Source organism: Xylocopa sonorina, chromosome 12, assembly GCF_050948175.1.
Source record: "Xylocopa sonorina isolate GNS202 chromosome 12, iyXylSono1_principal, whole genome shotgun sequence".
Taxonomy (NCBI): domain Eukaryota; kingdom Metazoa; phylum Arthropoda; class Insecta; order Hymenoptera; family Apidae; genus Xylocopa; species Xylocopa sonorina.
Genome location: NC_135204.1, coordinates 5,867,885 through 5,893,829, shown reverse-complemented (window position 1 = coordinate 5,893,829; position 25,945 = coordinate 5,867,885). Strand labels below are relative to the sequence as shown.

Genomic DNA, 25,945 nt, shown 5'->3' with positions numbered 1-25,945 from the left:
GTCGAAAAGGTTGAAGACGTTGCCGAAGGTCAACGTCAAGATACGATTACACACGCACGGTTCACTTGGGGGAGAAAAAAAAAAAAAAAAAAAGAGTGCGCGAAACGGGCGACGAGTAGTTTCGGGGCAGGTTGGCGGAAAGGCGAGCGAAGAAAGTTGTCGGAAGTTTGTTAAGGGACGGCGAACGGTTCCGGACAAGGGCAGATCGAAAGGAATCGGCAGAGCGGGCGAACAGAGGGCCGAATAAAAAGAAAGGCGCGTAGCTCGTTGCTGGCGCGGCGTCTCCCGCCATATCACACTAGCGAAGCTTACTCTCGCACACCAAGTGTCATAGACTCGCACACATAGAGAGAGGTGGAACGGTTAAACGATGAACTACGTGTATGCGGTACCGCGGGAGTACGGGACGGAAGATAGAAACGCATACAAATACACACGCCCGAACCCGCGGAATTTTCTCCGGTGCGTGTGTGCACGCATGCACCGTGCACACCAGGGGCCGCGCGAGCGACGCACACGGCGTACACTGAGCTCTCCTCGGCGGCGCGATCTACGTGAGAAAAACACTCACTAACCTGTCGGAGGCGATTCTCTCCTATATTCCTCGCAGTCCACGGTACTCCTTGGTACTCGTGTAGTAACACCGGCCACACTGGGATCACCAAACTATTCACTCTCTCACACGGCGTTCTTACGAATGTGTCTCGATCGGGGGTATACGCGCGGCGGCCTCGTCCTCTGTATTCCGATTCACACGGATCTCGCGGCGTCCACGGGTGACTTCGAGCCTCCCGTGGAACGATACTCGCTCGGATACGGGCACTGGGGTCACGCGCGCCCGCCCGACGCCCCGGTTAATCGCGAAAATCCCTCGATTCGGCGAAAAAATTGGTCGACAATGCGCGGAACTACGTTCGCGACTGTCTCCCTCGCTGGAGGAAAATGGCGGCCCCCGGCCATCCGAGTGACTCGCGCGCGCCACCGATACTTTCCGTCACCGGCCGAACATCCACGAAAATAACCGATCCCCTTCGATTCGGCTCTGCCGAACGGTTAAATATCGGCCGAATTTTTCCAACTATTTCCAAATATATTTCATTTATCTTATTCTGTTCGGCCAACTTTTCCCCCTGATCGTTACATCTAAAAACGAATTAAATTGGTTATTTTACAAGTTTCAAATACGATCGCTTTTATTGTACGATCAACAACTTCTTCGTTCCGATATCGCGTTTCAAATGTTTATAATGTTCTCGAGATATGTATACAATTTTATCGTAGAAGGAGCGCATAAAAATGTTGCATTTAATTGTGCCTCGAAATTCAAAACTAAGGACATAACATATAAGTATTAACGAATCGTAGAAATATATTTTTTTTTATCGAGAATGCGCGAGCGATTCTTTAAGATCGTGTATTATTTAGCTGAAACTTATCATCGTAATAGAGAATTATCTGGAAACTTACCGTCGTTTGAAGTTTTCTTGATATTTACGAGGGAAGCCTGCACGTCACATTCCCAAAACATTTAACCACGCGTACGTTATTAGCATTTTCTATTCAGCTGCATTACACTCGAGTTACACGCTAAAATTTCGCGATTGGTCGAGGCCAAAAATTAATTTGCCCCGTTGGCCAATCGCAAACGACAAGCATCGTTGGATGGAATAAGATGCAGCACATATGTTGAATAAAATCACCTGTACAAAAAACGGACGACGCGATTAAACTTTTGTTACACGTTCCTCAATTTTTCTCTGCGTATAGAATGTAACGAAGTAAAGTTTATTTCGGCACGAACGATAATGAATTTTTTAATTAATCGCAAATAGCTTGATCACATGATTCAATATGAGGATCATCCCTTACTTCTATCGTTAATGGAGCCATCTACAGTAACGTTATAATACTAACGTTTTCATCATGCGTAAACAAAATGATAATTATCTTTGTTAAAATAGCGCAAGAGTTTTCATGATTCTTGAAGATAGTCGTGCGTCAAAGTCGTTGTACTTGCTGCCGTTGTGTCTGTATTCAATATTTGTACGTAAAAGAGATGGACGACAATGATACATAGCAGCAAAGTACATTAACTACGATATAACAAACATAATTTTCCTCCGATTTCTAAATACAACTTTACGCGTAGTTCGTGCATAACCAATATGTCAGACGTTAAAAGTCTTGAATATCCAACGTTAAAGGTACTTAATACTTGTTTATACATGTCGAGTCATTTAACAAATAAATTTATCAAAATCATTCATGATTTTTAACAGCTCTTTGTCGTTCATGAAATTTCCACTGTTTTATACTAATTCTACGAGAGTCTCGTTACTACATTTTATTTAAACTAAATAAATCAATGTGATATTTTTACTTCTAGGTTCCTTATGAACTCCTTAATAAAAAATTTCGTTTAGCTCAAAAAGTCATAGATAGGGAAGCTTCGTACGTACAAGCAGCGGCTAATGAATTGATGAACGATAATAAAACCTCTGTTCCTGCTGGTGAAATGAGTATACTATTAGGAGGGGTTGTAGAGAAACTTCAAACGTTAAAGAGGAAAGCGCAAGAATCGATCTCGGAGGAGATGCAAGCTGGAATGGTTTGTAAGAGGCGGCTAGAACATTTGAAAGAACACGCTAATAACGCGCCCAGTGTTGTGAATCAGTGGCGGAGGCAAAGGCTTGATAGAATGTTGATAGAATATTTCCTCCGCAAAGGCTATTATAAAACGGCTACAAAATTGGCAGATACTAGCGAACTTAGAGATTTAACGAACATAGGTATGTCAAGTGTTAGGTGAGTCCAAAACCAAGTTCTGTTGGTTTTAAGTAATGAGAATGTTGCGATCACATCTCAGTATCATTACTTACTTTTTTACGCATTAGGTCTCATTAGGGATTTATTTGTTTATTTACTATCAAACTAGAACATTTGTTATCGCTGCATAAAAGTATTATATTTTAAGTTTATTATCATTAATATAAAACAGGCAGAACTCTTTCTTACGCTCACCTGACATTGGTATTATTCGATATCCCTCTGCGTGGAATGTAAAATAATTTTATTTGCTTTGTTTTAATTCGTTTCTAGATGTTTTCATGGTATCAAGAGAGGTGGAAACGTCTTTAGCAAATCATGAAACCGCAAGATGCGTCGGATGGTGCTACGACAATCGATCTAAGCTAAGGAAATTAGGAAGTACCATGGAATTTAATTTACGCGTACAAGAATTTATCGAATTAGTGCGGCAAGATAGAAGACTGGATGCTGTGAAACATGCTAGAAGATGTTTTACAAATTACGATGATTATCAGTTACAAGAAATTCAATGTTGTATGGGACAATTAGCGTTTCCAGCTAATACGTCACTTAGTCCATATAAAGATCTATTAGATGAAAAGAGGTATGACATTAAATTGTTATTAAATCACTCTTATATATAGATTCATCTGGGGCCTAATTGTATATTTCTGATTCATCATGTTCACAGATGGGACAGATTAATAGAGCAGTTTAGACACGAAAATTATAGACTCTTTCAATTGGCGAGTCAAAGCGTTTTTACAGTAGCACTACAAGCAGGTTTATCAGCATTGAAGACACCACAGTGTTATAGTGCAAACAAAGAAGGCAGAAATCCAAATTGTCCGGTATGCAACGAAGCTCTTAATGAGTTAGCTGTACCATTGCCTTTTGCACATTGCTCGCAGTCCAGGCTGGTTTGTAGTATTAGTGGAAAACCATTAAACGAGTATAATCAACCAATGATGATGCCAAATGGTTATGTGTATGGAGAACAAGTAAGTAAATAAGCTTATACAATGTGTTAGATTTCTCTGATAAAATTTTGTCTGCGTATGCATAAATAAAATGAAAATGTCATATGAACATAAGCCGATCTGCTGAATTATCTTATTGTATTTTACTTCAGGCGCTGGAAAAGATGGCTCAGGAAAATAATGGTACTGTAATTTGTCCAAAAACCAAAGAAGTGTTTCCATATAAAAAAATAGAGAAAGTGTACGTTATGTAAAATTCTCCGACTCAAGACACAACTTGTATTATACTACAGTGCATCTTTCGTATTCTAACTCGGAATATTTACTGTTTAATACTGTATACCGATATCAACAAGAAAAAAAAAGGGAAAAAATAATATCTATTTTTAAGGAAATATTTTTTTGCAAATTTTATTTGTGATTACCTGGCTAGAATAAAATGTGATAAAAACAAATAACATGCACGTTATGGAAAAACGTTCTAGTTTTTCTCGATATACAAAATGGTATACAAATTGCAGTAAAGTTCCGATAATCCGGTATATGCTCACGATTTCGATAATATGCGTCTACATCATCCAGTGAAAATAGGCAAAATAATTTTTGAAATTGATCATAGTTAATGCAATAATGTAATAATTTATTGACAAATGTAAATAATTTAATGATCTTCATCTACTCCTACCCTCTGATTGTTATTAACAATCGACGAAAACGGTACAATAGAACACGAAAATGATTGAATATTGTATGAAATCCTGTTAAATAGACTTTGTATATCCACCTATTTTGACTCACTTTTTTTTTCTTAGATTATAACTTTTACGATGTTATAATAGTTATCACCATCAATAGGATTAAATATATTGCAAATGGACTCGGATCTGACTGGATAGTTTCGATTAATTCATAAATGACTTAAAAAAGGATAACAATATCTTTAAATATACTTGAACGTTACTTTGTATTTTCAAGTGTAATCGAATCTTGATCGTGTAGATACGAATCTATTACTAATACTTTAATTAGACTTGATTGCTTTCACAGACTGTTTCTGTTTAGGATATACTTTATAATTATCTGTAATACATTTAAACGCTCGAGTATTATTTTTATGCAACTCGATTCTTTCATAGCATATTTTCACATTCTACAAATACTCGTTTTGGATATAGATCGTATGATCAGAGTCGTTAAAAATCATCGTCGAAACATATAGAATAAAAACACTTTTCACGAGTAGTCGTCGAAATCCTACGAATTGAGACTTTTATAGCGGAATTTACTTGCACTCGAGCAAGCGTATTGATCAATATTGAACTTGATCTCATCTCCCACTATCAGGGATGTTCGTCGGGCATTGAATGCCGGATTATCGGATCAATATTGTATTACGACAATGTAATTATGCTATTAAACACGAAATTAGATATTTTGGCCTTTTACTCATTTATTTAACATCATCTCTACAATAAATTGAACGAGTCGAACAATTCCGTAAACCTACGTTTCAAGACGCATTTCGTAACCATGAACATTGTAAGTATATTACAGTGATTCATATTATTTATACTTATACTTTGCATGCCCAAAACACTTCAACGTACGTGTAATAATGGTATGAGATTCACGTTAACATCGCTGTAATTGGCTCTGCTACTTCAGTTATATAATTTATGTGGTTCGGTTTTTACGTGGGAACAGATGTATCTCAACAGTTACATATTTTTTCTTCTCTTCCTTTCCAAGTGAATATAATTACATTGTACATCTCACTAAAGAAAGCCTAGTTATCTACGTAATGATATGCATTTAAGCAATTTCAGATGAAACATGTCCACGAGTGAATCAATACAAAAATATCCCTTCTATGCTCTATCAACTTCTTTAAGTCCTCAATGACTTTTCTCGTTCATCGGTTTTTCTTTCTCATTGAATTTCATTTATAATTTATTGTCTGGATTGCTTTTACACGGAGGATTGTCCTTCTAGGAATTCGGATTCTATGTTTTAGAATTAAATTCGTGGTCAACTTGGGATACAATATTTTGAGGTAATTTAAGGTTCTTCCTTAGCAAGATTTGTTTATATATATATTTTTTCTTTCCTTGTGGGTATACGATATTACGATAATCAATTCTTAGCTGAGCATAATTTGAAAGAGTGTATAAAGAGCGTTTAGTTATAATTGTATGCGTGAATCGATGGAAATTGAGGGGGAAAACGGTATTATCAATAGTAAAACGGTATAGCTTACAAGATAATGTATACAATAAAAATGCAGATTTGTAATCATCACATGTTGCCACATGTGGAAGCACTTAGACAGTATTTACAGATCTTACTAATTGTACTCAAACAGAAGTTCATTTATCATGATGTATACCTGTCTTTCCTTTCTATTGTAATAATGAAAGTAACACGTGTACATACATGTATGTACATATACGAGCTAACATATACGTAATTATTTTAAATTCCTTTTAGTAATTTGTTATACAGGGTGATACTATATAGCAGTTCAGTGTCGGACTATAACTTCTGTTTGGTTCAAGTTATCCAAAAAGTTAGAAGCCATAAGAAAATGTATTCTCTTATGGATTTACTTTTTCATAAGTGCAATGCTACACCTCAAGATGTGTATGCTCCTTCCCGTTTTAATGGAACTGCATATTACTTTTAACCGTGTCAAATCATTTGAGCACTTTGCGTATAAAAGTGTCAAGGGTACAAGGGTAAAAAAGATATTTTATAATATTTTTCATTCTCTATCGAACACGATTTTCAAACGTTTCAACTTGTTAGAATCACCCCGTATATGAATTGAAATTTATCGCGACTAAAGGCAAACTAATAAATAATATAATAGTATATATCATTTGTACAATATTTAACGAAAATAAATTTTTCGCTCAATACGAAATACGTGGTATTTCGTAGGAATGAGATAAAATTTGCGTAAATATGTATATGTATATATACGTAAACAAATATATCTCGTAAGTGCACAGAAAATATTGTATCGAAGTCTTATTGAGCTTGTCACGCGTCACGTGCAATTTTAAGCTATCATCTTTTGCTATCCACGTTATGTTTTAGTCTTTCTTTTCTTAATGCACAGTATATATCGATCAAACAGAAGTATACTGTGTAAGTATATAGTATTATATACTGTAAAAAATGTCTTTAAATGCAGAGAAACAGTTATGATTGCGAAAGAGTATAAAATGATATATCCAGCGAATAAAATGATAACTACTGTTTCGATTTGCATTGCGACGTGAAAGATAAAATATTGATCATATGATATGCTGCAAATAATCGTAGCAATTAATCGTGAACGCTACGAAAAGAAAATATTAATATAAACTAATACCTCAAAAACGTGTAAAACGAAAAAGAAAAAATCATAATAATTATAATTAATAACATTTGTAAAGACAACACAACCTATTAGTTACCTGAAATAAGGTACACAACGATATGTAATATATTAAAACAATTAAGCAATCAAGTTTTAGTAACTGTGCGAAAATATTCATCTTAGCAAATCAAACGTGTGCTCTTCAAACGCATGCGTGTGTTTTAGCAACACCGTATAAGTATTTTAAGTATTCTCATTACAATACTGAGCATCCAACAAAGAAGGAAGTGCCTTTTTATTTTAAACGCCCTCGCCGTCTAAATTTTGTATATAGCTCAGTCCTAAATTTGTTAAATTGTTAGTACGAAAAGTTAACAAACCACAGTCTTATCGTAAATTTGGTCTATGTAAATAACAATTGTTAAATGTACATATCTCTCATGTGCTTATTTTTAGCGGCTTCGAGTTAACTCATGCGCACGAAAAACCTAATAATAATGTACAATTATTAAGGCTTATTGGTCCAATTTAGTAGCAATAGTTTCATCGGGGCAGTGGTTAAATATCAATGTCATTAATATGAACTAGTATCAACAACAGGTTTCTATTTCTTTGCCTTCGAATTTTGAACAGTTCATTATGAAACATTAGATTGTTTTTTGACAACACAAGCTCGATTTTGCAACGTTCGTATTATTTTCTTTTTTTTACAGCGCAACGAAAGAAATCATAGCACTTTAAAAATAAATTGAATAAACAATTAAAAATCATTTTACTTTGTATAATAATCCTGCAACGACACAAGATTTATTTTCAGGCTCCATCCTTTTAGAACGCTGAAAAAAATCTGTTAGATTCATTTGTTATAATATAAACAGTACAATCTCAAAAGTATATTGTACTTATTATGTCAATGAATTTAAATGTTTATGTGCTCTTCGTTTGATTCTCTCATTTAGGTCAGGGTCATATGAGCGTTGAAAAACCGAACGTTACAGCAGCGTAGCATTGCAATGTAACGAGCTGTCGACGCAAGCTACATTCGAGACTGACATTGGTTTTTCCAACGTTCACGCGAGACTCTGGCCTTAGTGAATTCTTTAAAACACGAATCAATACCTTATCGTTGAATGCTGTACACACATCTTAATGTGAAATTGATATGTTTGCTACCAAGCTGGGCATGACCATAGAAAACAGTACTCCAATAAAAATTCCTGTGATTAACGATGCCGCAGCAAACATACCGGCTGTTGCCGTGTATTGCGACTCTACCATTCTAAAATACCAAAAACAAAAACCAATTCCTAAGTATCCTTTTAAATTAAAAATGCTTTTCTTTTTTTATTATTAGACTGCGGACATTTATGCAAATTTGCATCTCTATGTGGCGCTTATAAATGGAAATTGTAAAGTCAGGTGAATGGTTGCGAAGGAAAGTTTATGAAGAGAAGAGTTTAGTATTACCTAGATACTTTGCATATTGTATGCATTTTATACGTTTTGCATATTTCCCGTAAATGCATAAATATCCGTAGTTTAATTACTCTGTGTGTACGAACCTCGGACAATACATCATGGATAACGATGAAAAATAGCCGCTACTTATACCCATTGTAATGGCGATTACAAAATAAACCCAGTCGTTATTAATGTACACTGGTAATACTCTTGTAACACCAATTGGTTTATAATTACACAACAAAAACAACGGTATGTACAAAGTACGTAAAAGAACTGGGATCACCAGATACTTTTTACTAGGCTACGAAAGAGAGAAAAGAAGATCGACAAATTATACTATTTCTGTGTTTAATTAATGTTAATTCCGTGGAGCACAGTAGTTCAATCGGCAGACATCCGCAGCTTCTGTAAGGAAAGGCCATATTGACATAAATAGGACGATAAACTAATATCAGCGAGATATTGGTTTGAACCAACTTAAGCAAATGGTTAGCTAATCTTTCCGAGTATTTGTTGTAGATTTCCAGCGATCACATTCTGAAGACGTGTCAGAAGAATATTTTATTACAGTTCAACAATGAAACTATTGTGCTCCAAAAGAATAATCAATCTTTGAATGGAAAATTTTGCTCACCCACTGAACCAACGATGCGATGGAACTACCCAGCAGAGCAGTAACGTTGAACGTAAGAAAACACATGACAGTACTGTAATAATCCGGAGGGACTATGAAGTCAGGATCCGAGCTTACTATGTCAGAATGTACGGATGGGAACAAGGAGAGAGTTACGAAAAATATGAAAAATGTATTGAAACATTGCGGAAAGCACTGTTTGAATATCTTCCAGTAAGGCGGTCTGTCACCTTTGCCTCTCGCGTTGTTCTCCAACTGTCGTTTACTAGCTCCCTTCTGATGTAACAATTCATTGTATCGGTAAAATCTCTATAAAAGTGAAACGGTAATTCATGTATAATTATTATTGTGTCATTTGCGGCGGGAGCTACGAAGAGAGCTGAAGAAGTCTTACATTTATCGGGAGTGCGAAATAAGTATCAAAGCATGCAAGGAGAACAAACAGAGCCGTTATAAAGTAATATATAGCTGCAGTCCGAACGTTTGGTGCCATATATTGAGCAAGAAAATTAATTAGAGCTGTAAACGTTCCGCTTATGTTCTGAAAACAGCATAAGAATAATATATCTGTGCATGTACAATGGCCCGCTTTTTTATCACAGAACTATAGAAATTGGTGTTTACCGATCCTAAGACAACAGCCCCTGTGTACTTTGGAGGTAACTTTGCGGCCATGCCAAACACAGAGTTTTGGTAAATTCCATTAGCAGCTGAAATAAGTTTAATAAGTAACGATAAATATATACCGCACGAACGTAAGCGTATACGCGAGAAATAAATTTGATATTAATTATAAGTAAAAATGTGTGGATTGTACAAATATGAGCAATGATTCTGGTTTCATTCCTGCTGCTTTCACTGGCGCAAACAAGTGATAATGATCATTTAAAGTTATTTAGTTATAAAGCTAGATAGTTATTTTCAATTGAACGATCACGTCGCGTGTTCGTGTTGGTGAAGTCAGCAGAATCACAATCGTTGCTCGCGTTTGTACAAGCAAGCCTCTTTTAACACAACAATCGTTTTTGCTTTTAATCAACTAAAGGTTGTTAAAAACCGCCCAAACTTTAAAATTCTTTTAGAGTCAGTTTTAATTTCGTATAAAATATGCGCACTGTTCCGTAAATGTTAATTACTTTTTGAACTAGTAAAAATATTAACAACATGTATAAAAATGGGCGTCATATTCAAAATTTGTCAAGAGTGTCAAGATTGCAGTCACTGTTCTGATTCTGGATTTAACTAAAGTAAGAGGCATGAGTATGGTTGATTAAGGCCAACGCTTGTTTCTTATTTAGATCTTATTTGTTTTTTCTTATTTACGTAGTTCGTTGAGCAATGCTCAAGTCGTTAAATTAGGGAAAACGGGAAGGAAGATCGCCTTGAGTGACCTAAATTTGTATTCCTAGCCGTAGATAGAGCTCTTCCCTATTAGACTGTTACTTATTTGTACTACTGGAAAGCGAAGTCGTGTTGCAAGAGGAGTGCTTGTATAATAGAACTCCATTCATATAAACGAAATTTGAGTAGCATCCAAATAACTGAACTTTGGTCGAGTTTCTCTTATTTGAACTACTACCGATTGCCACTCCATTTATACGAACGTTTGGAATACAAAAATACTGTAGGCATATATGTTACTGTATATATCTGCAGTCGGTCTTGCCTTTACGCGTCTCAACATATGTAAACAATGAAAAAATGATAGGTAATGGGATGAATTAATTTAGAATTCCTATTGTGTGGTAATAAAAAGTTACATGCCTTCGCCCTCTCCCTCCACCTTCCCGGCAAATTCATATAAATGGAGTTCTACTGCAGCTTAAGATTAACTCGTCAAGGACGGAACCCTCTGCATAGTACGGACACCGATTTTGTTTTCTACATTCGCGAATACCGAATCAATTAAACAGAATCCAACTACTATAGAATTTTACGTTAAACTAAGGTGGTAGAACTGTTTTAAAAGTTATCGCAACGTTGTGGATTATTGAGATTATGATAACGCCTGTTATTCTACAAATAGTCGGCCGCACGAAAAGTAAGAAAAATTTGTACCATCCTTAAGGAATTAATCAGTTTCTTGTGGTAAGACACCAGTGTAGACTCTTCAAGGGTTCTTTTAAAGAGCTAGAACATTCACCGCTCCGCGATATGTAACATGAATGCACGAGAGATATTATGCAGCCTTGAGCGGTCTGGACAGATGTCTTCTACTTATAGTAGACATAGTTTCAAAGTAAGTAAGGTTTAATTAAAATATTATCTGAACGACTGTGTTATTTTATGGCTTCTGTGAAAAGTAGTTTTATCTTACTGTTTAATAAAACAACAGAAACCATGGTGATCCAGAAAAAGATACCCGGCCAACCAGAGCTATCAGTCATTGCCAAAATAATGGTACATACAAATATTAAAACTTGCGCAAAGATGCCCCATACTATACGTGTTGTTAAATTGCCACTAGAAAGAATTGAAAATTTATCTTTAAACTTATATGTATATTGTTCTCTGCTGAATTTAATCAGTAGATTGTTGTATGATGTAATGTTTTTGAGTACATTAGCAAATAAATATCTCTAGAGATATTTAACGATAACTTATAGATAAAAACTATTGAAGGTATACACACCCAAACTGTACAAATACATTTAACCAGTTAAATAGTAGGTTCGGTATTTGTGCAGCAAATGTTAAATATGGAAGAAAATTATCATTATAGTTTGATTGAATCCCTGTATATTCCTTGGATAATTTGTAGCTAAAATACTAGAAAGAAAATGGTAATTAAAATCAATTAAAGATCTGCAATCTATACAAAGCTAATGAGAAGAAAATGAGAACCATACGTTTTTTGCTGTTATGAATATGTTCCATGACATCAAGGCACCAATTCCATGAAGTATCATTATGCAGAATACTATATTTAATCTAAAATTACATGAATAAACATTTCGTAGTGAACAATCTTTGATAGCCGATATTAAAATCATTGCAATCATATTTACCTATCTTTGGGAGGATTTAATTCAAGGTCTGCTTGATCCATTGTGACTCCTTTGAAATTCAATTCGTCGTCAGGTCTACCTGTGCCTTCCCAACCAGGAGAGAGACGAACAGGCTCAGAACCTATAATGGAAAATTCAATTACCTAGTACGCCATCTATGACTTATAGAAACTGTCGCGGTTACAGCTTTCTTAAGAATATTCTAATAATGCTTCAATTTAAACCAATTTATTAATATAATGAATGCAATGAGTACTTGATATATACAATATGTGCTCGTACAATTTCTTATCATAGCTTTATGTAACTGAGAACGAGACGAATGCCTAACAGAACTGATTTCTATTCTGTATGGATATATTATATACGTATAGTTTAAAAATCAAACATTAATTACCAGCTGGAACATGAACTTTAAAAGTATTATACGAAGGTTTAATGTAACCTGGAGATAAGACATTCATATAAAGTTTATTTTACTTGTACTCCATCTCTGTGGATAATTAATTCTACTCCTGTGTAACATACATAATATTATATTACAAACAAATAATATCAGAAAATGATACAAAACACAATCAGATCATGATATTGAACAAGTAATTAAATAACAAATAATATTTTAATTACAGATGTATGATTATAATATTAGGTGATCAATGATAATGATAATGATACTGATAAAAAGAACACGAAAAATAAATTACATTATAAGACTATAATACACATATATTATATCAGGTTGACCACATGCACACTAACTTTAATTTACTTTAGGTCAGCAAAAAAATTATCAGCCTACATGAAAGAAGATATCTATGCGCAAACGTTGAATGCATATTGTACGGACAGAGAATTCCTTTTCGTAATAAATATCTTTATTTTTGTTTGATAATTAAAATAAATGAAAAGCAAACAAAATGTATATATTACAAATATTTTTATATTTATAAAGTAAAAACTGCACCACTTTATTTGTATTAATCAATTTCAGTTATCTTGATATGTAAATGCAAATTATTTGTTTATGATAAAAATGATAGATAAGAAAAAGATATACTTTTTTGATTTATTTTTCTTTATCTTCTTTACATAAGATTTATGAATGCGCTAAAGATAGTGTTGAAAGTTAAGGATGACCGATGCGTAGATAAAGTTATTCAAGTATAAAGTATTAAACAAACTCATAAAATTAAAACAAGACTCTGATAATTATTAGAATATAAGCCAAAGGTCATGAGAAAAGTTCAAATGTTCTTGTATTTATCTCATTATAAAACTTGACCAATCTCAAAGTGAAGAGGCACAAATCAAACGTTTATACAAACATTCGAACTAGCACTATTAAAAATAACGCTCGACACTTAACAATAAATGCTGAACCAACTCTTCCTGTTACAGAAATGAATTTGAATGAATTACAAATCGATCTTATAACGCGAAAGCGTCCCGAGGCTGGCGTCCAAAGGGTGAATCGCGTGAATATTCCTTAAACGCCGAGGAACTGGTTTGGTCAACTGTTTGCAATGGACACGGAAGGAGGGGTTGACTTCTAAGAAGGGTAGAATTTTTAGTAACAAAATCGTTAATGAAAAGTCGAAACCGTCACCGCCGAAAAGCGGAAGGGAGAAAGAAAAAAAAAAAAAAAGAATGCCAAGAGAAAGTGAAAGAGAGTATACCTTTCGCAGGTACGATGCGTGTCCCGTTTGAATCTTTCAACAGGGTCTGCTCCTCGGGACCCACGCCGAATTCCTTCTTTGTGTAACTACCCGCCATTTTTCCGTGGTACTTTTCAAACTTAAATCGAATTAAAAAATGACTGTGCAACGTATTAGAGGGGTTAACGCATATCACGTGCCAGTCGGATCGGGGCCAATTTGTCGGTGGTTGTTATTCCTGAATGCGATCTGCAATTCACACCGGGCGGACGGATGTTGCACGGGAGAATCAAATGATCGTCGAGAAACTAGAATTGCGAGAGATTCGGTATTTAATCGGCATTTGGAGTGTTACTATTCGTTTCGCGTTCCCGGTGATCGGACGTAACCAGATCGTTTATCACTGCATGTTACGGTGGTTAAGGCGTTCGAGTTATGAATAGAACTGATCCCCAGCGTGCAAGGCGTACCATGTTTCTGCTTTATTTTTCTAGGTTAAGATAAGAAAGGGTTAGAGTTCGACGAGCGAGCTCCACGCTGCGTGGAGATTCACGAACTAGTGCGAGATTTTACGATACGCGCGCGTACGTCTGCGGAGTTCAAACGTGCGAGAAGGGAAAATTTCTATATGACGAACGCAACCGCATTCAACTGACGTGACTAATGCCAGGCAATTGTTCTTCGTTGATTAATGGCCGTAAAGTGGTATTTTATTGGATACGTCTATATTTGGAATCCAAGGTTTAAAGTTAGAAATTATCTATAATTACTTGAGTAAATGGAGGAATAGAACTGTACGAAAATTCTTTCGAAAATAATTTGTATTATTTATATTCGGATAAAATTATAATTTTTGTTTTTTTTTCAGTACCTCGATAAAATTACCATGTTACCATAATAGATGTATTTTTTTTAATATGGCGGACGTTTGTAATTTTTTTTATAACGTTTCCTATTAACCCCAAGTTTCAATTTGATAACGATTTTGATTTTCTAATTGTTTAACAAAATTCTCTGCCTCCTCTTCCGTTGATTCTGTCATCTCTTTGGTTAAATTGACGAATTGTTCGCGCACGCAATTTGGCATATTTTTCGAATTACCAGCCAGGTAAATGTTACCATTTCTACTAAGAAATTCCCAACATAATTGCCTTTCGTTATGTATAATATGTTGTACATATCTGAAACGTTAACAGAACATAAGGTTACATAACATGCAAATATTAACACATAAAATAACTTTATCATAATATATAAATAATTTATGTCAGGCTGAAACTGATTGGCTTATAGTTAGATTGTAGATCTTTATGCATAAAAATAGCACCAAAGTAAACATTTGCTTTGAATATTTTGTGTATTTTTGTACACTGTGTATATTCTTTTCTTTTTTACACATTTACATTTTCTATAAATACATAAACATCCACAGTCCATTTATCTCTCTCTCCGATCTAGTGTTTAAATTATATCAACGTACATTTTATTTTCTTGGTCCCTGGAAAATGCACAGAACAAATGCAAATGCTTCTTTTGTGATAAATACTCAAAATCATCTTTACAATGGTAGTCTTTGTTCTTGTTTCTGCAACCAAAAAACAGGATGCAGTCTCTTAAATCATCCTCTGATGCGGACTTATCCAATAAGACAGAACGGAACGGTGCAACTCCTGTTCCAGGTCCAATAAGTATCATCGGTTTGTTGTACTCAAACTTAAATGTTCCCTTTTGTATCCAAAATATTATTTTCTCTCCTACTGTTAAATTTGCCAACCAATTGGAACACAATCCATATCTTGGCTCGAGTAGCTTCGTTTTATATTTTACTACAGCCACCAAAAGATGAATTTCATTGGGACTGACCTTTAAACTTGATGCTATGCTAAAAGCACGTGGTTTTATAGGAGACATAATTTCAAATAATAATTTTACAGTCAATTTACTAGTTGTATGAGGAAAGTCTGTTAATAACTCTAAAATATTCCTTCTTGGCCTGTTAATGTAACTGTATAGCTCTTCTTGACCACTTGCTGTTGTAAATTCATGCAACTTTTCCTTTTCCAATTCATTTTCACTGATAAAAGATAATACTTTCATAGTAGACCTCCTTGGTTTAAAATTTAAATCCCAATATTGCTCTACAATTTGACGTAAAGTTAGCGTTTGCTTTAGAACAGTAGGTACTTTAATTTCCTTTTCAGACACTTGAATTAACGTGTCTGGATTTAATTGCACATTATTGTCACTTAATATATTGAAAAATCTTTCTACTTGTTTCTTAGAGTTTCTGGGTCTAACATATACTATATCTCCAGGCTGATAATTAATATTATCCGATCTAAATTTAATTAATCTAACATCTTGGAAGTGATCTTCCACAGTGGTTCTTGCATTTTCAGTTATTGTTCCCACTTTCACTTCATTATTTGTAGATGTTTCACTCATGAAAATATCATTAACCCAGGAACATTCATTATTCATGGAATTCTTGCTAATCTCAGAAACGAGGTATCTTTCAATTATGTTATTCTGATTACAGATTAAATCTGTTGTGCAAACATTAAATGTATTTGCAACTTTCGTCCATAGTTCCTCCAACCAAGGATCAATAACAGCATCTATTCCTAAATCGTGTTGATCGTCTGCCAATCCGATAGGCAACAACTCCCTCGCACCTAGTTGCATCAATCTTCTATTTAACTTCTTTGCAGCAAAATTAAATTTCTGATAGGAACTATCGCCTAAACCTAATACCCCGTACTTCAAATTGTCTAAGAGCATCTTAGCCGGCAGATTCTTCCGTAAGAGAAATCTCCAGAATCGTCTCATATTGTTAGGAGGATCTCCTTGGCCCGTTGTTGCGGCTACAAACACCATTATTACCTCTGAATCGAGATTTCGGATATCGTAGTCGTCCATCGCTGATACGTTACTTTTCAACCCTTTCCTACAAAATTAAAATACCCATGAAAAGTTCATTGTCAACTCGTTCGATTACAGTGTTGTCGTGAGAACATTTAACGGCAGCTAATAACTCGGAACTTTCTAATTGTGAAACAATGCGTATTTCCTATATATACACGACGGAAGAAGGACAATAACAAAACCTTTTGGCACTTTTCCAAATTTGCTCGGCCACGTCTTGTGCAGTGCCTGTCTCACTGCCGTACAATATCGTAATATTCATAATGTCACGCGTAGTGAAAAAATCTGGAATGTAAATCCTCTAACGAGAAGATCGTATCGCGTCGCAGGATACCGCTATGCCATAACTTTCAGCTGGTGCATCCGTGACGTCAGTGGTCGCTTAGCAGACGATATCTGGAAAAACAACTGTCGTGAATGGGGTACGTAGTAGCAATCGAAGTAAAAATAAAGGGCAAGAACTTCTTCCGCCGTTAAAGGTATTTCGCGTACGGCAATGGTCTTACTTAATCAAATGTCAAGGATAGATGTCTAGGCTAAGCCCCATTTGGCGGTCGGCCCAAGATATTTATAAGTAAAAAAATAGTTTCTCGTGTCCATCGCGTGAACGAATATTTTATCGCCTAGATTTTATCGGCGATATTTGTAGCGTCCGAGCGGAAACACGCGTCGCGACGTATGCGTCTCGTTAGGAACCACGAATTTTCTATCTCGTCGGGAGCGGACGAGGAGTCGAAAATCGGTAGCATTAAAAAGTGTCAAGGGCGAGAGGAAGAGAACTTTGTATTGCATCTTAAAAACCGGAAACGGACATGATACCGTGTCAGTGTAACCATAACACGAAGCGTTGGTGCATCGTTCGTGATTTATCGAGAGGTGTATAATTACCGGAGCGCGGGTCACGATTACCTTTACGGACGACAGTTAAGCTTGGAGGTAGACGCGCGTGTTGCGGTTAGGACGATCGTCGATGAATCGCGTGACGTAACTGCATGAAACGTCGAGTTTTTTCGCAGATGCGAGGCGACGTTGGCACCACTGACGTCTGTTTGCGGATGATTGTCAAAACCTAATTCCTGAACGAAGTCCGCAGCTTCGCGTGCCAGTTCGAAGGAAAACATGATGACTGCGTACGGTTCGTAGAGAGGCAAAGAGGCGCAAAGTGTCGCCCCGCGATAGAAGAGACGTAGCGCGTCCGTTTCACGAGGAGTGAGTGAGTGCAGCGAAAGGTATCCCGTCTCGGTTTCGCTCGTCGCGTTTCACCCGTTCGACGAGTGACGTGCCTCGGGTCTTCGTCGGTGGGGAAAGAAGATTAACTTCGATTTTAACGCGAGGAGAGAAGGCGCGCGGGCTTTCGTCCTTGCGAGTGGGAGAGTAGAGAAAAAAGGAAAAGGAAACGATAAAAGGGTCCGTCGCGCGGATCGTCTGTTAACCTTTTCCCCGTTTGTTAAATGCGAGCAAAGTGGGCTGCTGGCCTCTAGTGCGTGATACCTGCGATCCACGGGCCGTCCCCTCACGTCACATTCGCAACGATCGACCGACGAATGGTACCTTCGATGGAGCTTATCCGCGCGTGACAGCAAACTTTCGGGACACCAGGCTCGAGTTCTGCCAGGTAGCCCCCCCAATTAAGATCACTACACCACGTGTTACAAGCTTTGCTTTGCCCTACGACCGATCGTGTTCACGTTTTTCTCTCCTTGACGCGACGCTCGCACGACATAAAAGCGTTCAGAGGTCAGTCACATTTAAAACCTCGGTTACAGTTTACCGCGTTTCAGATCCGAAGCGTTTAGTCTCGCCAAGGAATTCCATTATTATTACGCTCTCCTCGAAACGACCCGTTCATACACTGTCATTCTTACATGTCTATATAGATAGATATACGTATATGTATATATATATATATATGTATATATGTATATATGTATATATGTATATGCGTGTATATATATATATGTATGTATGTATGTATATATATATTGATTATCCTGTTTAATGTAAATAAATTGGTTGTCAATGAATTTTTTTTTATTCTCTATTATTTGTGAATATAAATCCTTTGTTAAGGTTATGAGATTGCTTAGATTATAAGTAAAGTTAACGCATCTCTGTGTTGTTTTTTTCTTCTGTTAAGAATACATCTGTATCCGTTCATACGTGTCGCGCTTCATTTCCATTAGCCATATACCTTTACTTTTTTTCTTTGCAGATTTCGGTAGCTGTCTACATTCACATTTACCGTGTGGCAGCTTTTATTTTCTTACATACGATCAACATGATTACCACATGACATGAACTTCATTCGATGACAAAATACATAGTGTCATGAATATTTATGGAAATTAACTTTTACACATTACGTTTTACGATAAAGAAATATGCAGAAATTTTATCACACGTAATAGCGATTCGAACAAATATTTAATATAACTTTGGACACGCCACGTTTACGCTTTCTAAGTACGTTTAAGTAGAGTCCTTATAACGGCATCGCATTGTCTATGCATTAAGGACAATAGAGTTTACACAATAAAAGGGCCATATAGAGAAAATGAATAGCAGGCTCGAGGAACAGGAGTCGAAATGGACCTGTGAATATTGTACATACGAGAATTGGCCTTCGTCGTTGAAATGCACAATGTGCAGAGGTACCAAGCCTTTGTTAGGGGAGGATATTTACCGCCTACGAGATCCGAGCCCGCAAAGGTCTGGCTCGAACGTTGCGTCCGGCCCAGTAAATCACTTAAGTCCAACAGATTCATACAATCTTAGCACTCAGAATTATAGTCAAAATGTACCATTGGGGAAGTGGTCCTGCACGATGTGTACCTATCTTAACTATCAAAATACCACACGTTGTGTTCAGTGTGGAAGCAAAAAATCTACGGGTCTCAATCAATCGATACACTCGATAGCATCTAATCTGCATGAACACTTGGCCCCCCTTAGGCTAGGGGATCCGCTACCAAACTCAGGATCAAATCCGCCTCCGATAAACTTACATCCGGAGAGATATTACAATTTACAAGCTAACTTACATCCAGAGAAGTGGTCCTGTTTTGTGTGTACTTATGAAAATTGGCCGAAAGCCACAAAGTGTGTGATGTGCGGTAACCCTAAAGAAAAAGATAGAAGAGAAAAAACGACCAACAATGTCGGTGTTATTTTACCAAGCCCAGAGAGAGATCACAGTCAACGCGGTTTACCATCTCCGCCGCATGCACCGTACATTCATCAGACCCAGAGGGATGAAAATTTGGCTGTAGGACGAAGGTAAGCTTATTCTTTCTAGTCTTCTATTACATTATTCATGAGAGTTTTAGACAGTTAAGGTTTTCTCTCCAGCACCACACAGTTATCACTGTTGAGGCATAAGCCATATCCTGTTAGAAGGATTATTCTAATGTTTTGCAAGCATTACAATTAGTTATCTTAAATACACTGATAACGTGTGTGTTTTACGGTAATTCATTATCATAGTCGAATATACTTGTATAGCAATTCATTACTTGGTAATTAGAGGACACGTTTGTATTCTGATTCATTGCTAAGTAATCTGAAGGCCTTGCTTGTGTTCTTAATTGATTACCGATCAAGAAACTTTTAATTGGTCGGTTGAGCAATTAAAAGGAAGAATGTGAATATACGCAAGTCTTTACATTGCTACGCATTGAATCTAAGGAATATGTTTAGGTGTCGCTATGGTAGTAATTTATCACAGGACACGCACCACTATCAGTCATCTGTCACCTGATGAAACTAACTGCAATGCTTGTGAAACGTTGGGATAATCCTTTCAAAAGAATATATTTTACACCTGAAATCATCAACCAATGAAGTGATAAGCGCGAGAACTTTAAATATTAAACAAAATTTTTATTTGTGTGATATCATAAGTTTTCTTATATTGTAGGAATTCGCATAGATATCCTGATAGCAGAAATGACAATTTATCAACTCCTCAATCCCCTAATAATTGCGACTACGAGCGTAGACTAAAACAATTAAGGCGTCACACTGATTGGTGCTGGTTAAATGCGTGTCTTGGTATTGTGGAAGGTGACAATGCTCCTGTCGAAGCTTATTTGGCAAGTGGTGGTGATCCTGCTCGTCAATTGACACATTCAGAAGTTCTACTTCTAAATAGAAGTAGTGCTTTTGATGTCGGATATACCTTAGTACATTTAGCTATTAGGTCAGTGGGAAATAATTTTTGACAATAGATTTCTTTCAAGCTATTTTGGCTTATCTGATATAATTAAACGAACGTTTACACGTGTACTATTGTCTTTGGCAATATTTCAACTTGTTCATTATACACGTAGCAAAATAAATCGGATTATCATTGTAGAGAGAGGTAAACTATTTGAACTGTTCCTTATACAATTTGTCATATCTTTTACAGATTTCAAAGGGAAGACATACTGGCAACATTATTATCGCAAATAGAAGGTTCCGGGTCTGGAATAAAAAGAGTACCAAGTTATGTTGCACCAGATTTGGCTGTTCAAATACGCAGACATGTCACTAATAGTATCCGGTTACGCAAAGGCTCCTTCCCATGTTATTTTGTCACTGATATAGCTACATTTGCTTTGCCTGCAGAGGTTACTATAACATTATTATTTTTTCTTTGGTGCATTTTAAACTAGGTGTACTTAATTCTACGCATTGTCTGAATTATGTAAATCACATTTGAGTATAGAATTTGAAAATGATTTATCAGGTTGAAGATTTACCAAGTATAGTACAAGAGCAAATGTTGGAAGAGTTATTAGACAAAGAAGCCCAACAACAGTTAGAAGGCGGTGGCGGAGAACCACCGGCTCTAAATTGGTCTTTAGAAATAACTGAACGCTTAGGAAGTCGATTACATGCACTTTGGAATAGATCAGCCGGAGATTGTTTATTAGATTCCGCGATGCAAGCTACTTGGGGCGTTTTCGATCGAGATAATGCTTTGAGGAGGGCGCTTGCCGATTCTTTGCAACAAGCCGGTCAATTGTAAGTAATTTCTATGTTTGATATAGTTTTTTATTTGACTGTCTTTAGACGATACAATGATATAGGAATATTTTCTGACAATTTAGTTTTTATCCTCGATGGAGAGAATACGAAGCCTCGCAAGCATCTCGGATGTTAGATTTTACGTTAGAAGAAACACAGTGGCAAGAGGATTGGGAGAGTTTATTGGCGACTGCTGCTCAACCTGGAAGCGCTCTAGAACAATTACACGTTTTTACGCTTGCCCACATTTTGAGACGACCTATTATTGTTTATGGGGTTAAATATGTTAAAAGCTTCAGAGGTGAAGACATAGGCAAGTATACAAAAGTTCAAAGATGACCGAGTTTTTTTCTTTTTAAACTATTTCATCGCTTGAAATTACGATGCATATTAAACTATTATCTAACTAAATATTTATTTATAGGCTATGCAAGATTCGAGGGTGTTTATCTACCACTCCTATGGGAGCCTTCGTTTTGCATTCGCTCGCCTATTGCTTTGGGTTATACTCGTGGTCATTTCACGGCTCTGGTTCCCATCGAACCGTACGCATCGTCCAGGATACCACCTCTCTCGTCTCACGGCGGTGTAGGCCTGGGCGGTGGCAACGGTCCACTCCAGCAATTGCAGATACAAATGCAGACGACGTTTATGCCGTTGATGGATCGCGAACATAAACTTTTACCAATACACTTTTTGAGTTCCGAGGAAGTAGGCCGCGAGGAGTCCATATTGAAAGAATGGCTCGACGTCTGTAGAACCGAGGGTGGTACTTTGGTTGCCCAACAAAAGTTACACAAGAGACCATTATTGGTGGCGCAAATGTTGGAAGAATGGTTGAATCACTATCGAAGACTCGCGTAAGTAAAAGAATTTCGTTTTCCTGTTTTAATTTACAATTCGATTTAAATCGGTCCTCGTTGGTTACAGTCAGACCAACAATGCGCCATTTTTGAGACCAGCAGTTTTACAAGATTACAGTAGCGACGGCGACACGGAAGATGAATAACAAGGTGCAATCGATTAAGTTGTAAAAATTCATCCGAGAAGACTTTTCTCCGTAATTTCCACGACACGAATTGTAATATAATGATTCGAAGAGATACGCGCGGCTTTCTGATTACATCCAGGGAAAAATGCGTGTACGAATGCTATGGTACGCATACACATTTATTGGTCATGTATCATTTATGCAACACCTTTGTATATTTAATATTGGTTATTGAGAACCACTGAACGTTCGAAATCTTATCGATTCGTACTATATTTAATTATACCGGATGTTTATTTATCTTTACGAGTAGTTGCAGTACTATTTTATTTGTTACTTAATTACAGTGACCGTGCGACGAGCACGGTCCCATTGCCAAAGTGCGATTTTTGGTATCAAAGCAGAGTAAGTTAACAAATTTAATTTTGTTACGGCTAAAAAGCGCTTCAACTAGTGTTAGTTTCCTTTCGATAAATCGATTAACACTGTACGAATACGAATCCATTATCGTGGTTATGTACTATTAATTTTTACGATACGTTTGTGATTAGAAAAGTTATTAAAGATTGTTAAAAATGCGGTACAGGTCGTCGTCTGCCTTGGATTCAGAATCCAATGGATGGGGTGGAAGAGGTACTGGTGAACAGAAAATTATGTATATTTAAAAACTATAACGAAGTCGATTGTATTCTAAGGAGCATCCATAATTTATGTATTATCGTTTTCACGAAGTAAGCCATGAAAATTCGATATGCAGGATTTGTTTTGTGTTATATCATATATCAGAGGTAAATGAAGAAATTAGGGACAAAAGAATTCTCGTTTGTTAATTGCGCGGAGAAAGGGGATAAAAATGTGTAAATTAGAATATTTATAAAGACCCCGTCGGTCGTGCTTTCTCTCTGAACATACGCGTGAAAGTACCCAGAGATTCTGGTACCGATCATGTGATTTTTTAACGATAAGTAAACCTAAGGGCTGGATAAAAATGAATTAATTCTGTAATCTGTCCTTGGATCACTTGTTAACTCTGAGCTGTGTTAATATTAGCGTAAAAAAAGAAAAAAAAAAGCGAGACGGCGAAGCCGAATTACAACGACACTTTTCTCTGACTAGAGGCAGGGCGGAGCGTTGTGTTTTTTTCCATGGCTGCTTCCGGTGTTTGCGTGAACCCACACAAAAGTACATTACCTAAATAAAGGTCATAGTTAAGCTATTCTTTTCTGCGCGTAAAAGAAATCTGTGTGAAGCAAAGCATAAAAGAGGAAGGAAGAAAGAAACAAAACAAAAGTAAGAAGAGCAACGTTGTGCGAATGGATTAATCGTACGCATGGTGTAGTTCACCGCGAAAACGTAGCAGTAACAAAAAGAAAAGAAAACAAAAATAGAACTTTTATATATATAAAAAAAAAGAAGTAAAAGAAAAAAGAAAGAGCGATTATGAGAACAGAGAAACAAGTAGTACTATTTAAGCACCAAGATAGACGCCTGGTATTTGTATGTGTGTATATATATGTATATATGTGTGTATATACAGGGTCTCTCAGAGCTTTTTTGGCCATATTTTGTCAGTATGTTTTATGGATATAAATAAGAAAGAAATGTTACATAAATATAGATTGTTTGATGCTTTATTAAATAGTTGTAACAAAAGTACGATGGGTATCGTAACGAATTAATAATCACCACGATACGAAACAAGAATAAGTTCACAGTCATTGGTTATTAATACTTAATTTCGAATTATTTAACGTTTTTGTTAATGCAAATTCAAATAGCATAAAGACGTCTTAAGCGATACTTGTCTTAAATGTTTCTTGGAAGAACATGGTGAATTATTTTTGTTTCCTTGAGACGATTTAGCATTTCTATTCAATTAAGTGCATAATTTCTATCGAATTACTTTTTAGGTAAAAGCATTATCAGCGACTTCCAAAGTCGTACACAATAAATAGACGAAGAACAGTTAAACAGGAAACGAAATAAATACTTCTGTTGCAGACGTTCGAGGGACGTTTTACAGATGTAAGAGACGAACGTCCTAACGACGACTACATGTAAAGCCCATCGTATCACCTTCGACGTACATCTTGAAACGTCTTTAAGACGTCCAAATTAAGTTTACTGAAGACTATAAGCCATTTATAAGACGTCTCGCGCTGTCTGGAAGACTAACAGTATGCATTGCTCTACGAAATTCATTTCTTCTTTCGTTTCGTTGTAACGAATGAATTACGAATTCTTTCTAATTACATTTTGTAATCAATTCTGGTTTGATACACCCGAAGGTTCATTTAAGGTACTCCCACACCAGGTACCCCGTTTCTATTACAACCCTTTAATCGAGCCTTGAACAGTTTATGCGCGTACCGTATATTTTTCTATTTGTAATTACAAAATATATCGATAAAGTTTCGCCAGAGGAAACAAATGGGACGCTCTGTATATATATATGTACGCACATACACAGCAATACACGAGGTATTCGCGAATGGACAAAGATTTAATGGTAACTAGGTCGGCCAAATAATGAACCCTAATCAAAAAAGTACAAAAAATCGTAAGAGGGGAATGATGACGTGTTTATTATTACGCATGTCGTGTCGCTTGTAACGTTTAGTCCTCGTTTTTACTAATTCTAATAGTAGCCTCTAGTCTTTTTTTAGCACCGTCGTTTTTCTTCGAATCGCGCGCGGCGGCGTGCGATCTGATTGTTGCGTGATTATCCAAAGGGCTCGACGATGTTCGGATAGAGAAGAACGTTTCACAAGTCAATTCCAAGAAAAGAGTAGAAGAGAAAAGAAAAGAAAAGAAAAGAAAAAAAAAAGAAACAAACGTTTAACAATAACAAAGCGCCGTGTCGAAAGGGAAATGATTTTTATCGTCGTTGTTACATTCGTACTCCTTTAGTTTCCTGTTTGTTTGTTTTTTTCTTTTTTTTTTATAACTTTTCACCCCCTCCCCGTTGTAGTCTCGTTGTTAACGCGCGCTGTAGCGATAACGACGCATCAATCGATCATTTTCGATCAGTGTAGCAAATAGAAGAATAGAACAGAGACAGTAACGTTCTCATGACACGGCGTTACACGCGGTGGAGTAATTA

At 36.4% G+C, this 25,945-nt stretch overlaps 4 protein-coding genes and 1 long non-coding RNA gene across 10 annotated transcripts in view; 3 read left to right on the top strand and 2 right to left on the bottom strand.

Annotated features, from left to right (window-relative positions):
• Positions 1 to 974, bottom strand: part of Ctbp (C-terminal binding protein) — a 28,479-nt gene extending 27,505 nt beyond the window's left edge. For 2 of the 4 annotated variants that reach the window (XM_076905961.1, XM_076905967.1), the window contains exon 1: positions 576 to 971. The gene's annotated coding sequence lies outside the window, so the exon portion shown is untranslated. Of the gene's footprint in view, positions 1 to 575 lie in introns of all 4 variants that reach the window. The other 2 variants (XM_076905966.1, XM_076905965.1) reach the window with 2 other exon arrangements.
• Positions 975 to 1,895: 921 nt separating this feature from the next.
• Kaz (E3 ubiquitin-protein transferase Katazuke) lies at positions 1,896 to 4,575 on the top strand. The gene is made up of 5 exons (XM_076905505.1): positions 1,896 to 2,204; positions 2,387 to 2,789; positions 3,100 to 3,412; positions 3,500 to 3,809; positions 3,941 to 4,575. The coding sequence occupies exons 1-5, from the start codon at positions 2,166 to 2,168 to the stop codon at positions 4,040 to 4,042; spliced, it is 1,167 nt and encodes a 388-aa protein (XP_076761620.1). The 5' UTR covers positions 1,896 to 2,165; the 3' UTR covers positions 4,043 to 4,575.
• Positions 4,576 to 7,737: 3,162 nt separating this feature from the next.
• LOC143430034 (NADPH-dependent diflavin oxidoreductase 1) lies at positions 7,738 to 18,488 on the bottom strand. Of its 2 annotated transcripts, XM_076906003.1 has the most exons (13): positions 18,333 to 18,488; positions 17,024 to 17,237; positions 15,397 to 16,863; positions 15,018 to 15,097; positions 12,259 to 12,379; positions 12,100 to 12,181; positions 11,883 to 12,019; positions 11,568 to 11,713; positions 9,875 to 9,960; positions 9,645 to 9,791; positions 9,251 to 9,559; positions 8,715 to 8,917; positions 7,738 to 8,431 (listed from the first exon to the last, which is right to left on the bottom strand). In XM_076906003.1, exons 2-13 carry the CDS (start codon positions 17,101 to 17,103, stop codon positions 8,299 to 8,301), a joined length of 2,991 nt encoding a protein of 996 aa, XP_076762118.1. In that variant the 5' UTR covers positions 17,104 to 17,237; positions 18,333 to 18,488; the 3' UTR covers positions 7,738 to 8,298. The 2 variants fall into 2 exon arrangements, with proteins under 2 accessions (XP_076762118.1, XP_076762119.1); XM_076906004.1 differs by lacking the exons at positions 15,018 to 15,097; positions 15,397 to 16,863; positions 17,024 to 17,237; positions 18,333 to 18,488 and adding an exon at positions 13,938 to 14,165.
• On the top strand, positions 11,326 to 12,260 carry LOC143430038 (uncharacterized). The gene is made up of 3 exons (XR_013102591.1): positions 11,326 to 11,489; positions 11,586 to 12,007; positions 12,084 to 12,260. It is a non-coding gene; the product is annotated as an uncharacterized LOC143430038 (long non-coding RNA).
• On the top strand, positions 17,778 to 24,459 carry Trbd (ubiquitin thioesterase trabid). Of its 2 annotated transcripts, XM_076905946.1 has the most exons (8): positions 18,237 to 18,456; positions 19,054 to 20,117; positions 20,758 to 21,039; positions 21,250 to 21,451; positions 21,571 to 21,848; positions 21,935 to 22,164; positions 22,276 to 22,711; positions 22,782 to 24,459. In XM_076905946.1, exons 2-8 carry the CDS (start codon positions 19,396 to 19,398, stop codon positions 22,858 to 22,860), a joined length of 2,229 nt encoding a protein of 742 aa, XP_076762061.1. In that variant the 5' UTR covers positions 18,237 to 18,456; positions 19,054 to 19,395; the 3' UTR covers positions 22,861 to 24,459. The 2 variants fall into 2 exon arrangements, with proteins under 2 accessions (XP_076762062.1, XP_076762061.1); XM_076905947.1 differs by lacking the exon at positions 20,758 to 21,039 and having other exon boundaries at positions 17,778 to 18,456.
• Positions 24,460 to 25,945: the final 1,486 nt, after the last annotated feature.

What these genes read in the sequence shown, in the direction of transcription:
- Trbd (XM_076905946.1), top strand. Translation starts at nt 19,396, where the DNA reads ATGAATAGCAGGCTCGAGGAACAGGAGTCGAAATGGACCTGTGAATAT. An exon ending in AATTTGGCTGTAGGACGAAG is followed by an intron (nt 20,118 to 20,757) that starts GTAAGCTTATTC and finishes CTTATATTGTAG; the next exon opens with GAATTCGCATAGATATCCTG. An exon ending in CTTCAGAGGTGAAGACATAG is followed by an intron (nt 22,165 to 22,275) that starts GCAAGTATACAA and finishes ATTTATTTATAG; the next exon opens with GCTATGCAAGATTCGAGGGT.
- LOC143430034 (XM_076906003.1), bottom strand. Translation starts at nt 17,103, where the DNA reads ATGAATATTACGATATTGTACGGCAGTGAGACAGGCACTGCACAAGAC. An exon ending in TTAAATCCTCCCAAAGATAG is followed by an intron (nt 12,182 to 12,258) that starts GTAAATATGATT and finishes ATGTAATTTTAG; the next exon opens with ATTAAATATAGTATTCTGCA. An exon ending in TCCATGATGTATTGTCCGAG is followed by an intron (nt 8,432 to 8,714) that starts GTTCGTACACAC and finishes TTGGTATTTTAG; the next exon opens with AATGGTAGAGTCGCAATACA.
- Kaz (XM_076905505.1), top strand. Translation starts at nt 2,166, where the DNA reads ATGTCAGACGTTAAAAGTCTTGAATATCCAACGTTAAAG. An exon ending in TAGAGATTTAACGAACATAG is followed by an intron (nt 2,790 to 3,099) that starts GTATGTCAAGTG and finishes ATTCGTTTCTAG; the next exon opens with ATGTTTTCATGGTATCAAGA. An exon ending in GATCTATTAGATGAAAAGAG is followed by an intron (nt 3,413 to 3,499) that starts GTATGACATTAA and finishes TCATGTTCACAG; the next exon opens with ATGGGACAGATTAATAGAGC.